Raw genomic sequence first — 15,122 nt, 5'->3', positions numbered from 1 at the left:
CCACGCCCGGCCTTTCACTGGAGATTAGGAAGTGGTGTTTTCTAATGAAATCATTCTTTCTGCATATCAATAGCTGGAATTCTTCTATGGTCAAGAAATTTGCCTTCATCAACTATTTAATGATCTTAAAATATGGTTTGTAAAAGAAAGTAAGAACAAATGTTTTATTTTTCTCCTTTTTATCAATATACAGAATAATGAATTGGTACCCTGGCAATCTCCAAGGACAATTTTTACATCATTATAAGTTCATACATTTTTACATATTTGATGTATTTTAATACTTTTTCAGATATTTCTTTGTAAAATTATGCAAACATGTTTCACTGTCTCCAGCATTTAATGGTACAAAATCATCTGTTGTTAAAACTTTTTCCATTTTTGATAATTAAAAAGAAATATTAGGGTAAGTTTAGTTTGGGATTCCATTTCATTCATCTTGTCTGGTACTTGGGAGACTTAATCTGAAGACCCACGTCTTTCCCAGCTGACATAAATTCTATTCTGTTTCTCTGACAAATCATTTTCCTCCATCTCTTCTTACCTCTACAACTTCTATTATAATTTTAATTTTTCATCACTTCACCTTTAATTTTAAAGAAAAATATCAAGTTTATCTTCTAATTCATTAATTTGAAGTGCTACTTATAACTTTAAAATGGTTTTCTTGTATCTAAGAATTCAATTCTATTCTCAAAATACTACTTTTTACTATTAAATCAAACCTACAGAAAAGTTATAGGTACAATAAATTAATAAAATTAATAGAGTACATTTATTCTTTACTTAGATTCACTCATGATTTGCTTTTTTTTTTTTTTTGCCGGTCTGGGATGGAACCCAGGGGCATTCGACCTGGGACCTACACTCCCTGCCCTATTTTTTACTCTTTATTTTGAAACATAGTCTCACTAAATTGCAGAGGGCCTCACTAAGTAGCTGAGGTGATCTGCAAACCCCATCTCAGCCTCCTGAATGCTGATTTGCATTTCTAAAATTTACTGCAAGCTGGGTGTGGTGGGGCATGCTTTTAATCCCAGTATTTGGGAGGCTGAGATAGGAGGTTTGTGGTTTGCGGACAGCCTCAGCTATTTAGTGAGGCCCTTTGCAACTCAGTGAGTCCCTGTTTCAAAAATAAAGAATAAAAAAATAGGGCTGGGGGTATGGCTCAAAGGTAAAATGTCCCTGGGTTCCATCCCCAGTACCATGCAAACAGTGCCACATACACACACACAAAAATTTACTCAAGGTACTGGGGCTTGAACCCAGGGGTACTCTATCACTAGGTGCTCTATCACTACTACAGCCCCAGCACTTTATATTTCTTTATTTTGAAACAGGATCTCACTACATCACTAGGTGCTAGCCTCGAATCTGTGATACTTCTTTCTCAGCCTCCCAAGTACTAGATTATAAACTTGTACTACCCAGTAAATCATGCCTGTTTATTATTAGCATTTAAGTCAGATTATTATTTTTTGTGAAAATGTCTTGTTTCATTTATTAATGGAACAGTCAGTTAAATCACTCAAAGAAAGTTGATGAAAAGAATTTTTTAAAACATTTTCTGAGCCAGGCATGGTGGCGCACACTTATAATCCCAGCATTTGGGAGGCTGAGACAGGAGGATCACAGTTCATGGACAGTCCCAGCAACTCAGTGAGACCCTGTTTCAAAATAAAGAATAAAAAAAGAAGGGCTGGGTTGTCACTCGAGGATAAAATGGCCCTAGGTTCCATCCAGAGTACTTTAAAAAATTTTTTTTTCTTTGGTTTTTATGGTAAGTTTGTCTTAAAGGTCCCTGTTACAGCAACAAAGTTCAGTCACCTCTTTCTAGCCATTTTTTTTTAAGTGTGTAAAATCTAGAGATACTCATTTTAAGGTTTATGTATAACATTAAATATGCACTTATGCCAAGCATGGTGGCGCATGCTTGTAATCCCCGTGCTTGGGAGGCAGAGACAGGAGGATCACTCAGGTTCGAAGCCAGCCACGCTGGCTTAAGAGACCCTGTTTAAAAAAAAAAAAACAAAAAAAAAACAGTATAAAAATAGGTCTGGCAGTGTAACCCGGAGGTAGAAGGGCTTCCAGGAACGCTGGTATCAACAAAAATAAAAAATAAATGTGCCCTTATGAATGAGGCACTATTGCCAAAATTTACAAAGACACTAACTCTTTTATTTGTACAAGTGCCATGCTTGTATTCACATGACCCCCAAATTTAGTGGCACCTTAATTTTGTACCCTAGCTGCCTCTCTTGCCTCATCCTAGTCCAGGTCCTGCTATGCACTGTGCTGTGGGCCTTTTCATTTTTTTGTTTTGTTTGTTTCTTATTCTTCCTGGATGACATTTATTAATTCTGAAAGTTTAGAAGGGTTATGACATAGTTTATGTAAACCTGTTAAAATACTACAGATCCACGCCTTTTCCTCATGAAGTAAAGAGTGAACTAATTCTTGCATCAAAAGGGGTCCTGTCACTATACAGCAATAGCATGCCTAGCTTTAAATTGGATTTTCAATGTTTTAAACTTACTCTTTCAACTAATCAGATTTACTCATAAAAGATACACTCAGGTAAGAGCTTATTTGTACTTTCACTATAAAATTCTTTTTATTTATTTATTTATTTATTTATTTATTTTTTGCTGTACAGGGGATTGAACCCGGGGCATTCTATCTCTAAGCTATACCCCCAGTCCTATTTTTAATTCTTTAATTTGAAACAGGGTCTCACTAAGTTGCTGAGAGCCTCACTCAGTAGCTGAGGCTGGCCAAGAACCTGTGATCCTCCTGTCTCAGCCTCCCAAGTACTGGTATTACAAGCATATGCCACCACACGCTTTTAAGCATTAAGGCACAGCTTGCAAACTACCCCCAGAACATCCACTTTACTTTTTTTTCTGTAGTAAGAGAATCCTTAATTTTTAGCTGAATAACACAATCAACCTAGAATCAATATTCTTATTCTATCCTCTCTTAGTAAGTTTGGCTGATTTTTTTAATCCCTTCCTTCTTGTTATCTAGAATGAAATGAGTATGCGCCATGAGGTAGAGGTCTATGCTAAGAATAGTAGAATAGCAAAACACAGTCTTCTGACTGTCTCTGATGACTCTGTGAAGTTATAACAGCAACGGGCCTTCAACATTTTAAAGGACATAAGTAAATTCCTCTTTCAATTTAAGCTGTCATCTGAGATTTTTATTCTCACAGGAGGGGAAAAATCCTTATTTCAATGAATATTCCATTAACTAAAGATTCATTTTACTAGTAAGAGTTTAAAAAATAACAATTCTAGGAGAATCCACATATTATTTAAGAGAAAAAATAGTTGATTCAATGTAATTTATCCTTACTCTTTAGCTAAAGTTAGGCACACAGAAAAAAGGATAACTATGAGTAGGGGAAATAGAAAATTCCAGAACTAAAACTGCATTGCAGGGAAAAAAACAGACCTAACTAAATTATTCTTAAAAAGATGAAAGTAGATTAAAGGCATTCCAGAGACAAAAACAGATATACTGAAGCTGGTTCCCATTTGCTCCTGAGGCTAAGCTTGAATCTTCCTGTCTAGAGTTATGCTAAATATGTCTTTATAACAAGTTATCTTTCTAGCTTAAGCAAAACAATTAAATCACATATCTGTTCCTGTCACTAAAAACTAAGAGTATTAACCAAAGAACAGTTCATATGTACATACTACATTCTATTATATACTTTTTCATTTAATAATATAATAGCAGTATTTCTTTTTAACTTATTAAAGAGACAGGGGTTTTACTATGTTACTAGAGCTGGTCTTAGACTCCCAGACTCAAATAATCCTCCTGCCTCAGCCCTCTGAGTAGTTGGGACTACCAATGTATGTCACTGGGCCCAGCTTATAGTCTTAAATTATTCAGTTGTGTTTAAACTGATATGTTATTCAAATAAATTTCAAGGTTAGCAAAAAGTTTCTGTGGATATGACTGTGTTTCTACCCTCTATGAGCATACAGAGGCATTTTCCGAAAGAAGCATAACGGTATAATTCCCAGTCATTTTTTCGCAGGTACTGGGAATAGAACCTAGGAGTCGTTCTACCTTCGAGCTACACCCCCAGCCCTATTTTTTTATTCTTTATTTTTTGAAACAGGGTCTCACTGAGTTGCAAAGGGCCTAAGTAGCTGAGGCTGTCTGTAAACCACGACCCTCCTGTCTCAGCCTCCCAAATGCTGGGATTAAAAGTGTGTGCCACCAAGACCGGCTCCACATACATTATTTATTCTATAATGTATCTACAATGGAACATCATCCACAAAATAATGTAAAAAAATCTACTCATATAAGCTCTTATATACTTCACTACAAGAGGATTTCCATCCCCAGTATTGAAAAAAAATAAAAAGATTGTCATTTGGAATGACAGAATGAGGACCTCAGTGAATTCACCCTCCCTTTAAAATAGAAAAATACAGGCAAACGAATAAAATAAACTAGTTTAAAACTCTGATAACTATATCAGACAAGTTAGACTTCAAACCCAAACTTATTAGAAGAGACAAAGAAGATCACATTTTACTGGTAAAAGGAATAGTCCAGCAAGAGGAAATAACAATAATCAACATCTATGCCCCAAACATAGGGGCAGCTACTTTCATAAATCAAACTCTTTGTGACATGAAGCCACACATAAATCCCAACACAATAATACTGGGAGACTTCAACACACCTCTCACAATACTAGACCGATCTTCCAGACAAAGGGTCAGTAAAGATGTCTCAGAACTAAAGAAAACCATTAACCAAATGGACCTTTTGGACACATATAGAATATTTCACCCAACTACAGCAGAGTTTACATTTTTCTCAGCTGCTCATGGAACCTTCTCCAAAATAGATCACATCCTGGGACACAAAATGAGCACTAGCAAATTTAAAAAATGTTACATACTTCCCTGTGTCATTTCAGACCATAATGGAATGAAACTAGAAATCAACTATAAGAAGACCCAGAGAAACAACATAAACATGTGGAGACTGAACACCACACTTCTGAATGAAGAATGGGTCATAGAAGATGTAAGAGGTGAAATCAAGAAATTTCTAGAAACAAATGAAAATAAAGAAACAACATATCAAAACCTCTGGGACACTTTGAAGGCAGTATTAAGAGGAAAATTTATAGCACTGAGTGCTCACATAAGAAAAACAGAAAATCTTCAAATAAATAGCCTTATGACACACCTCAAAGCCCTTGAAAAGCAGGAACAATTGAACCCCAAAGCCAGCAGAAGACGGGAAATTATTAAAATTAGAGCAGAAATTAACGAAATAGAGAATAAAAAACAATACAGAAAATCAACAAAACCAAAAGCTGGTTTCTTGAAAAAATTAACAAGATTCATAAACCACTAGCCAACCTAACTAAAAAAAAGAGAGAATCAACCCAAATTATGAAGATAAGGGATGAAAAAGGAGACATTACTACTGACAGCGTAGAAATCCAGAGGATTATCAGAAACTACTTTGAAAAACTATATTCCAACAAAATGGAAAATCTGGAGGAAATCGACAACTTCCTAGATAAATACAACCTTCCTAAACTGAGTCAAGAAGATATAGAACACTTAAACCAACCAATAACAATCAAAGAGATTGAAATAGCAATAAAGAGCTTACCATCAAAGAAAAGCCCAGGACCAGATGGTTTCCCAAGTGAATTCTATAAAACCTTTATAGGAGAACTAATCCCAATACTACTCAAACTATTTCGGGAAATAGAAAAAACCGGGACTCTCCCAAATACATTCTATGAAGCCAACATCACACTAATACCCAAACCGAATAAAGACAGTTCAAGGAAGGAAAACTACAGGCCTATATCTCTGATGAACTTGGATGCAAAACTATTAAACAAAATACTAGCAACACGCATTCAAAACCACATCAAGAAAATCATTCACCATGACCAGGTAGGGTTCATCCCAGGGATGCAAGGCTGGTTCAATATACGAAAAACAATCCATGTAATTCATCATATAAACAGAATCAAAGACAAAAACCACATGATCATCTCAATAGATGCTGAAAAAGCATTTGATAAAATTCAACATCCATTTATGATAAAAACACTGCAGAGAATTGGAATAGAAGGAACATATCTCAACATTATTAAGGCAATCTACAATAAGCCCACTGCCAACATCATATTAAATGGGGAAAAACTTCAAGAATTTCCCCTAAAAACTGGAACGAGACAAGGATGTCCACTATCACCACTTCTCTTCAATATAGTACTAGAGACTCTAGCCAGAGCAATAAGGCAAGAAAAGGAAATCAAAGGAGTACAAATAGGAAAAGAAGAACTTAAGCTTTCACTATTTGCAGATGACATGATACTATATTTAGAAAACCCAACAAACTCAACCAAAAGGCTTATAGAACTGATCAACAAATTCAGCAAGGTATCTGGATACAAAATCAATCTTAAAAAATCAGAAGCTTTCCTGTACACCAACCATAAATCCACTGAAAAAGAAATTCAGAAAACACTCCCACTCAGGATCTCCCACAAAAAAATAAAATACCTAGGAATAAACTTGACCAAGGAAGTAAAAGATCTCTACAAAGAAAATTATAAAACACTGAAAAAAGAAATTGAAGAAGATCTTAGAAGATGGAAAGACCTTCCATGTTCATGGATTGGCAGAATTAATATCATTAAAATGGCCATCCTCCCAAAAGTGATCTACAGATTTAATGCAATGCCCATTAAACTACCAAGATCATTCCTCACAGACATAGAAAAATCAGTCCTTAAATTTATCTGGAATAACAAAAAGCCCAGAATAGCCAAGGTAGTTCTCAGCAACAAAAACCACGCAGGAGGAATCACAATACCTGACTTTAAACTATACTACAAAGCCATTGTAATAAAAACAGCATGGTACTGGCAAAAGAACAGATATACAGACCAATGGAGCAGAATAGAAGACCCAGAAACAAGTCCACACACTTTCAGCCAATTGATTTTTGACAAAGGGGCCAAAAACATACACTGGAAAAAAGATAGCCTCTTCAACAAATGGTGTTGGCAAAACTGGTTAACCATATGCAGAAAATTGGATGTCAATCCCACTTTTTCACCCTGTACAAAAGTCAACTCACGATGGATCAAAGACTTGGAAATTAAACCAGAGACCTTGAAGCTCCTTGAAGAGGGCATAGGTCCAACACTACAACACATAGGCACAGACAAACATTTCCTCAACAAGACCCCAAAGGCACAACAAATTAAAAGGAGAATCAATACATGGGATTGCATGAAACTGAAGAGCTTCTGTTCAGCAAAGGAAACTATCAAGAACCTCAATCGAGAGCCAACAGAATGGGAGAAGATTTTTGCCACCTACACCACTGATAGAGGACTAATATCTAGAATATACAGAGAACTCAAGAAACTCAACACTAAGAAAACAAAGCATCCAATAACAAAATGGGCAAATGAACTAAATAGACACTTCACAAAAGAAGAAATTCAAATGGCCAATAAATGCATGAAAAAATGCTCAACATCACTGGCAATCAGAGAGATGCAAATCAAAACTACCCTGAGATTTCACCTAACTCCAACTAGAATGGCCATCATCCAAAACACAAACAACAACAGATGCTGGCGAGGATGTGGAGAAGTGGGAACTCTAAGACATTGTTGGTGGGATTGCAAATTAGTGCAACCACTTTGGAAAACAGTATGGAGAATCCTCAGAAGAATGGGAACAAATCTTCCATTTGATCCAGCAATACCACTGTTGGGTATCTACCCAAAAGAAAAGAAACCAAACTACCAAACTAATGCATGTGTATCTATGTTCATAGCTGCACAATTCACCATAGCCAAACTATGGAACCAGCCAAGATGTCCATCAACAGATGAATGGATTACAAAACTGTGGGATATGTACACAATGGAATTTTACTCAGCCATCAAAAAAAACTCAATTACATCATTTTCAGGGAAATGGATGGAACTGGAGGACATTATGCTAAGTGAGATTAGTCAGGCACAAAAAATAAGAAATCAGATGCTTTCCCTAATATGTGAGAGTTAGGGAGAAATGGATCATAGGAGGAACTCTTGGAAGAGGATCAGTAACTTTTAACTCTGTTTACATTGTCTTTGGATATACAATATTTTTTTTATTTTTTAGGAAGTTTATTTACTCTTTTGTTGCCTGTGCCATTGAAATCATATCCAAGAAATCACTTCCAATTTCAATGTTGTGAGGTTTTATGACCCAGATTTTCTTCTAAAAGCTTATAGTATTAAGATTTATATTTAGGTCTTTTATCTATTTTGAGTTAATATTTGTATATGTGTTAGGTAAGGGTCCAATTTTATTCTTTTTCATTTATTATTATTTTTCAACAATATTTAGTTAAAAAACTAGTATTTCCTCCACCAAAAGTTCATGGAAACCTTGTCAAAAATAACTTGACAATGTATGGAAGAATTTATCTCTAGGCTTTTATTTAGCTCCAATGGTTTATATATCTGCCTTTAGAACAGTACTACACTGTTTCAATTATTGTAGCTTTATATGGTTTGAAATCAGAAAATATACATCTTCTAGCTTTGTTCTCCTTTGAGACTGTTTTGGGTATCTAGAGTCCATACTCCATATCAGGATAGATGTTTTCTGAAAAATAAATAAATAAATGTATGATAGTTTCACCTAAAAAAAAAAAAAGAAAAAGAAAAAAATATTCTCTGGTAAGAAAGAAAGCAAAAAGAAATATTGAAATGTTATCTTTAAGTCATCAAAAGTTTGGTACCAGACAAATGAAACTGTTATGTGAGATTATCAATGTTAATACTGTATAAATTGCTATAATACTAGATGTCAACCAGTAAGCCAAGCGTGGGAAGGAGGGATGGGGAGGGAACGGGGTGGGGATCGTGGTAGGGGCTAACTGGGCGAGATGTGCATGTATGTCTACAAAAGTATTTTCTTTATACCACTATGATGTATGAATACATTGCACCAATAAAAAATAAATTAAAAAAAAAAACTCTGATAACTAACAAAACTATAGAATAAACTGAAAGTTTTCCTACTTAGGACAAATTACTGAATTTTAATGTCCTTAAGAAATAAAAATCAACCTAGGCAACCTCAAAGTATCATCCCCATCTCACATAAATAATGAAAACGCTAAGTTCCAATCCTGTCTCCACTAGCACCTTTCCTTTATTCCTCTGAGACCAAGCTCATCCTATTTTTACTTTAATTATCTGTGAGAAATTAATGATATAATATGGTTACAATAATAACATTCCCATAGCCAAAATTTATCTGCCTGAAAACACTTGATAAAATCAACATGTCTACCTTATTCATGGAAGATACCATATTATTTGCAATCAAACTGTTTTATATCTTATATTAACTAGTACTAGTGTTTTACCTTTCTATGTAGTTATTATGTACTAAAAATGTGTGTGTCTATGTTACTGGGGATTGAATTTAGGTGTAGTCTATCTCTAAGCTATGCTTGCAGCCCTTTTAACTTTTTATTTTTTTATTTTTTATTTTTTAGATGGTACTGGGGTTCCTGGAAACCCTTCTACCTCTGAGTTACACTCCCAGACCTATTTTTATACTTTTTTATTTGGAAACAGGTTCTCTTAAGCCAGCATGGCTGGCTTCGACCTGCGCGATCCTCCTGTCTCTGCCTCCCAAGCACAGGAATTACAAGCATGCACCACCACGCCCGGCTTAACTTTTTATTTAGAAACAGGATCTTGCTAACTTTACAGGTGCTGGCCTTGACCTGGGATTCTCCTGTCTCAATCTCCCAAATACAAGGATTACAGATGTGGTGCAGTGCTCAGCTAAAAGTTTCTTAAAAATAGTGACAGTATGGTAGTACATGCTTGTAATCCCTGCACTTGGGAGGCTGAGACAGGAGGATCACACGGGTTCGAAGCCAGCCTCAGCTACCAAGTGAGGCTCTCAGAAACTTAGTGAGACCCTGTTTCCAAATAAAGTATAAAATAGGTCTGGGAGTAGAGCCTGGAGATAGAAAAGTACCTGGGTTCCACCCCCAGTACTACAAAAAAAAGAAGAAAAAAAAAAAAAGAAAGAAAGACAGTAAAGCCAAAATTTTAACTTAAGTGAAAGCGGCAATATTGAAAATCTTCAAAAAAGCATTTCTCTGTATTGAGCCTCGAGCCTTAGTCTTTACAGTACATATGTCAAAGGGTGATTTCTAATTCCTCTGTATCAGTAAAAGCTGTTCTTCATCCCTGCTTCAGAGTATCCTTTCTTTAAAGCACCAATCCTAGAATTATAATGTCCTTCTTCCTCTGATTTCAGAACTGCATTTAATAATAAATCTTGGAGCTGAGACTAAAGCTCAGTGGCAGAGCATGTGCTTAGAATGTATGAGGCCTTGGGTTCAATCTCAAGTATCCAAAACAAATAAGCCTGGAGTGGTGATGTATGCCTGCAGTCCCAGCTCTTGGGAGACTCAGGGAGGAGGAGAGCTTGAGCCCATGAGTTTGAGCCTGAGGGTTTGGGCAACATAGCCAGACTGTCTCAAAAACCAAATAAACAAAAAATACACCAATCCAAACCATCTAATCTATACTGTACTATAAATCTGTGAACTCACAAAATATTCGGTTATAGTATAATAGGTTTATTTGAATTTTACTTCTAGGTTATTATTAATAGCCAATAAAAACTTTTATTAATTTAAATTGCATGGAGGAAAAAGAGCACACACTAAATATGCATGCTACTAAGAATAGAATCCTACCTTGGGAGAAGTAGAGAGAGCTCTTCCTGCAGAAACAACTGTATTTTCGCTTCTTCCTCCTGTCTTTGGTGAGAGAACTGGTGGAGCCGGGGCCCTTCTTTTCATTTTCCTCTCAGTTTCCAGTTCGTGAATGGGATTTACCAAATTATTTGGAGAAGGGGTTGTTTTAGGTTCATAAAAAGGATTTGATCTAAATGAAAGAAGAATTATTGTCAAATGCCTCTAAAATAATAACTTATTCCAAACTAAAATAATAAACCATGTACTGAAAACTGTAACATTTCCCCCAAATAAACCCAAACAAATGAAACCTACAATTCAGAAAGAGTGACTACTAATATTTTCATCCATTTCTATACAGATTCAAATAAAAACTTTGCTTTACAAAAATTTAAAAAATTTTAAATACAAGGTTATACTCAGTTTGAACTATATATAAAGTCTCAGCAAAATGTTATATTTTAAAAAGGAGATCCTATCTATTCTCCATACCCAAGGAAAAGGGAATACGATGTTGAAATGTTGATTTATTTTCTTTTTATGCTCTACTCCCATTTTTTTTCTTGTATTTTATCCTTTCTTCTGTGTAAAAATCCCTTCTCATTAGGGAACATCTTTTAGTGGTTCATTCAGTGAGGTTCTGTTAACAGTAATTTCTTCAGGCTTTGAAAGTGTCTTTATTTGAGTCTCACACTTCAGTGGCAGTTTAGTTGGACAGAGAATTCTAGTTTTCAGTTATTCTCTCTCCGTGCTTTGAAGGTCTTTGCTCACTGTCGGCCTCATACTGCTCCTTTGTAAGTTCTCTTTGTATCTGGTTGCTCTTAAGATCCCTTTATTTATGGTTGTGAGCAATTTTACTATGATGTGTCTAGTGTGGATTTTTTTTTCAAATTTTAACCTTGTTTTGTGTCCTGAGTCTAAAGATTCAATATGTGTTTCATCAGTTCTGAAAAATTATCAGCCACTCTTCTCTTTGATAGTCTCTTCTTTTTTTTTTTTTTCTTCCTATTTTCTTCTTTAGGAAACCTTACTAGATATATACTGAAGTACCCACTTGTCATATTTTCTAACCTCTCCATTATAGTTTTACAAATCGTTAGCTCTTCTATGCTACATTTTAGATTATTCCCTCACATCTCTGATCCAGTTCACTTTTTCTCTCTTCATCTGTGTCTAATGTTCAATTCTTTGTGTTTTGAATTTGGATAAATCTACTTCCTCATGTGTCTGTATACATGATATCTCAGCTATAAAGGCTGAGTTATTATTCATCTAAATATATTTATTTTATAGTCCCCATTTGATATATACATCGTTTGAAGGTCTTACTTACATAATCTCGCTATCTCTCTTGTTTTCTGACTCTTGGTAAACTGTTTCCTTATGTATTTTGTAATTCTAGACTGTGAGTACAGGGCTTAATGTGAAGAACGTCTGTGTAGCCTGAGCTGGGAGTGCCCCTCTTCACACTGTTTTATGCTTGCATTTGCCAAGTATTTTAGGAGCCACTCTTTATGTTATTTCTTAGCTTGGGGGTTTCCAGACTATCCTGCCAAAATAATATCAAATCTACATGAAGGGGAGCCTATGCTTATAAATACTCAAAGAAAACTCCACCCTTACCTAGAGTCTAGGCCCAGGCAGAAACCTTTCCTTGTTAATTTTCTTTACATTAGATGGGCAGTTTTTTTCCCTGTTAGTTATCCATTAACATAAGTATCTGTATATAGGGTGACTATTCTTACTGCAGTGAGGAACTGTTATCCTGGTTCTTATTTATCAGTTTGTTGCAATTTCTCCCCTAACACCAGGAGGTTCCCTTAAGTCCCACATTCTGTGTGCACAGCAACAGAATTTGAGTCTACAGAGCTAAGAACCATTCCACTCAAACATAATGATTATACCAAGGGAATGTTAATCTAGTCATGAAACACCTCTGTTTCAACTGTTCATATTCTTTGATTATAATACTAATCTTACCTAGAATCAATAAGGAGTTAGGTAATCAGATCATATGAGTTTTGGGTAACCAAGTATATTTAGACCAAAAAGTGGAACTATATAATACTTGTGATATCATTCTTGTACTCATGACAATAATTAGCATCATGTAATTCTGTTCTACTGAGCTAGGTTGCAGCCTCAGTATCTTTTAACTTACTGCTCAGGATAGCTGTTTTAACTAAGTAGAATAGGACCTAAGTAGAAACCAACTTGTTTTTCATCTTCTTATAACTTTGCCTTCAAGAGAAAAAGAACAGGAAATAGATATGTATTTTAAAATTAGCTTTACAGACCAAAACATTCTTGCCCAGTAACTAAGGTAGGTTAGAAGCATTTATATTTTCATGTTTACCATCTATAAAAAAATTCATGGGGAAGTCAATGCCAAGAATGTTAAAATAACTAGCTGCTCAAAAAAAGACAAATATGTTCTCTGAAAAGAAGCAGAAAAGCTATTGCATTCAGTCTAGAATGGAGGATTTACTAATAATATTAATATTTATTAAGTGATTATACTATGCTAGCCACTGCCAAGTACTTAAGTATTAATCCATTTGATCTTTACAATTTTGTTTTCCTCCTCATTTTACCAATATCCTTGTTTAGCTATATTTCAAACTCTAAAAGTAGTTCAAAACAATACAAAGAAATGGGGCCATAACAAAAAAATTTTAAGCTCCAAAAGTTATAAAAGAGAAAAACGTATTTTTTATTTTTTGTTTGTTTCAAAATTATGTTGCCTACTGATATTAAGTATCTCAGGGCTTAGAGAACCCATGACAATCTAAGTTAACTCAGTTATATAAACCATTTGAGAGGTTATTTATTTATTTGTTTATTTATTTATTTATTTATGGTGGTACTGGGGTTCCTGGAAACCCTTCTACCTCCAGGCTATACTCCCAGACCTATTTTATATTTTATTTGAAAACAGGGTCTCTTAAACCAGTGAGGCTGGCTTCAAACCTGCGTGATCCTCCTGTCTCCGCCTCCCAAGCCCGGGGATTACAAGCGTGTGCCACCACTCCCGGCTTGAGAGGTAATTTAAATAATTATTCCTAGTTAGCAAATTTCCATATAATGTTATGTTAGTTCTACAATGGTCGTTATTATCAATTTGTTATGTAGGTATGGATAGCTTTAAGAAAAACCCAGTTATGCTAGAGCATATTACAAAAACATGTGCTTAAAAGAAACAAAAAATCAAACCCCCAAAACCATGATTCTTTTTTTTCATATTTATTTTTAATTGGTGCACTGTATTCATACATCATAGTGGGATACATACTTTTGTAGACATACATGCACACATTGCCAGTCAGCCCCCACCCGATCCCCACCCCGTTCTCTCCCTATCCCCCCCTCCTATGCTTGGCTTAGTAGTTGACATCTAGTATTATAGCAATTTATCCAAAATTAAAAATGATAATCTCACATAACAGTTTCATTTGTCTGATACCAAGCTTTTGATGACTTAAAGATAACATTTCAATATTTCTTTTTGCTTTCTTTCTTACCAGAGAATCTATTTTTTTCTATTTTTAGGTGAAACTATCATATATTTATATATTTATTTTTCAGAAAAAAAAAATCTATCCTAATATGGAATATGGACTCTAGGTACCCACAACGATCTTGAAAAAGAACAAAGCTAGAAGATATATATTTTCTGATTTCAAACATATAAAGCTACAATAATTGAAACAGTGTAGTACTATTCTAAAGGCAGATATATAAACCATTGGAGTTAAATAAAAGCCTAGACCTAAATTCTTCCCTATATTGTCAAGTTATTTTTGACAAGGTTTCCACGAACATTTGGTGGTAGAAATAATAATCTTTTAACTAAATATTGTTGAAAAATAATAATTACATGGAAAAGAATAAAAATTGGACCCTTACCTAATCCCATATACAAATATTAACTCAAAATAGATAAAAGACCTAAATATAAATCTTAAGACTATAAACTTTTAGGAGAAAATCTGGGTCATAAAACCTCAAAACATTGAAATTGGCAGTGATTTCTTGGTTATGATTTCAATGGCACAGGCAACAGAAGAGTATACAAACTCCCTAAAAAATAAAAAACATATTGTATATCCAAAGACAATGTAAACAGAGTTAACAGTTACTAATAGAATGGGATAAAATATTTCCAAATGCTATATCTGAAGGTATATTAATATTCCAACTAGAAATCCTAAAAATTAACAACAATAAAGACAAACAATATAATTTAGAGATAGGTAAAAGACTAACATAAATAATGAATCTCCACAGATAACCAATCTTAGTTGTCTGTTGGATGG

The 15,122-nt window shown here is 34.7% G+C and overlaps 1 protein-coding gene across 10 annotated transcripts in view; it reads right to left on the bottom strand.

Moving 5' to 3' along the window:
* EHBP1 (EH domain binding protein 1) overlaps positions 1-15,122 on the bottom strand; it is a gene marked incomplete at both ends in the record, with an annotated part of 344,370 nt that overhangs the window by 176,851 nt on the left and 152,397 nt on the right. For all 10 annotated transcript variants that reach the window (XM_080711874.1, XM_080711877.1, XM_080711880.1 and 7 more), the window contains one exon: positions 10,807-10,996. In XM_080711874.1, the coding sequence (XP_080568000.1) occupies positions 10,807-10,996 (190 nt within the window). The remainder of the gene's footprint in view (positions 1-10,806; positions 10,997-15,122) is intronic.

This window comes from Muscardinus avellanarius (assembly GCF_963383645.1).
Source record: "Muscardinus avellanarius genome assembly, chromosome: 15".
In the NCBI taxonomy this organism is placed as follows: domain Eukaryota; kingdom Metazoa; phylum Chordata; class Mammalia; order Rodentia; family Gliridae; genus Muscardinus; species Muscardinus avellanarius.
The sequence above is the reverse complement of the archived record's forward strand: the minus strand, read 5'-3'. Positions and strand labels throughout refer to the sequence as shown.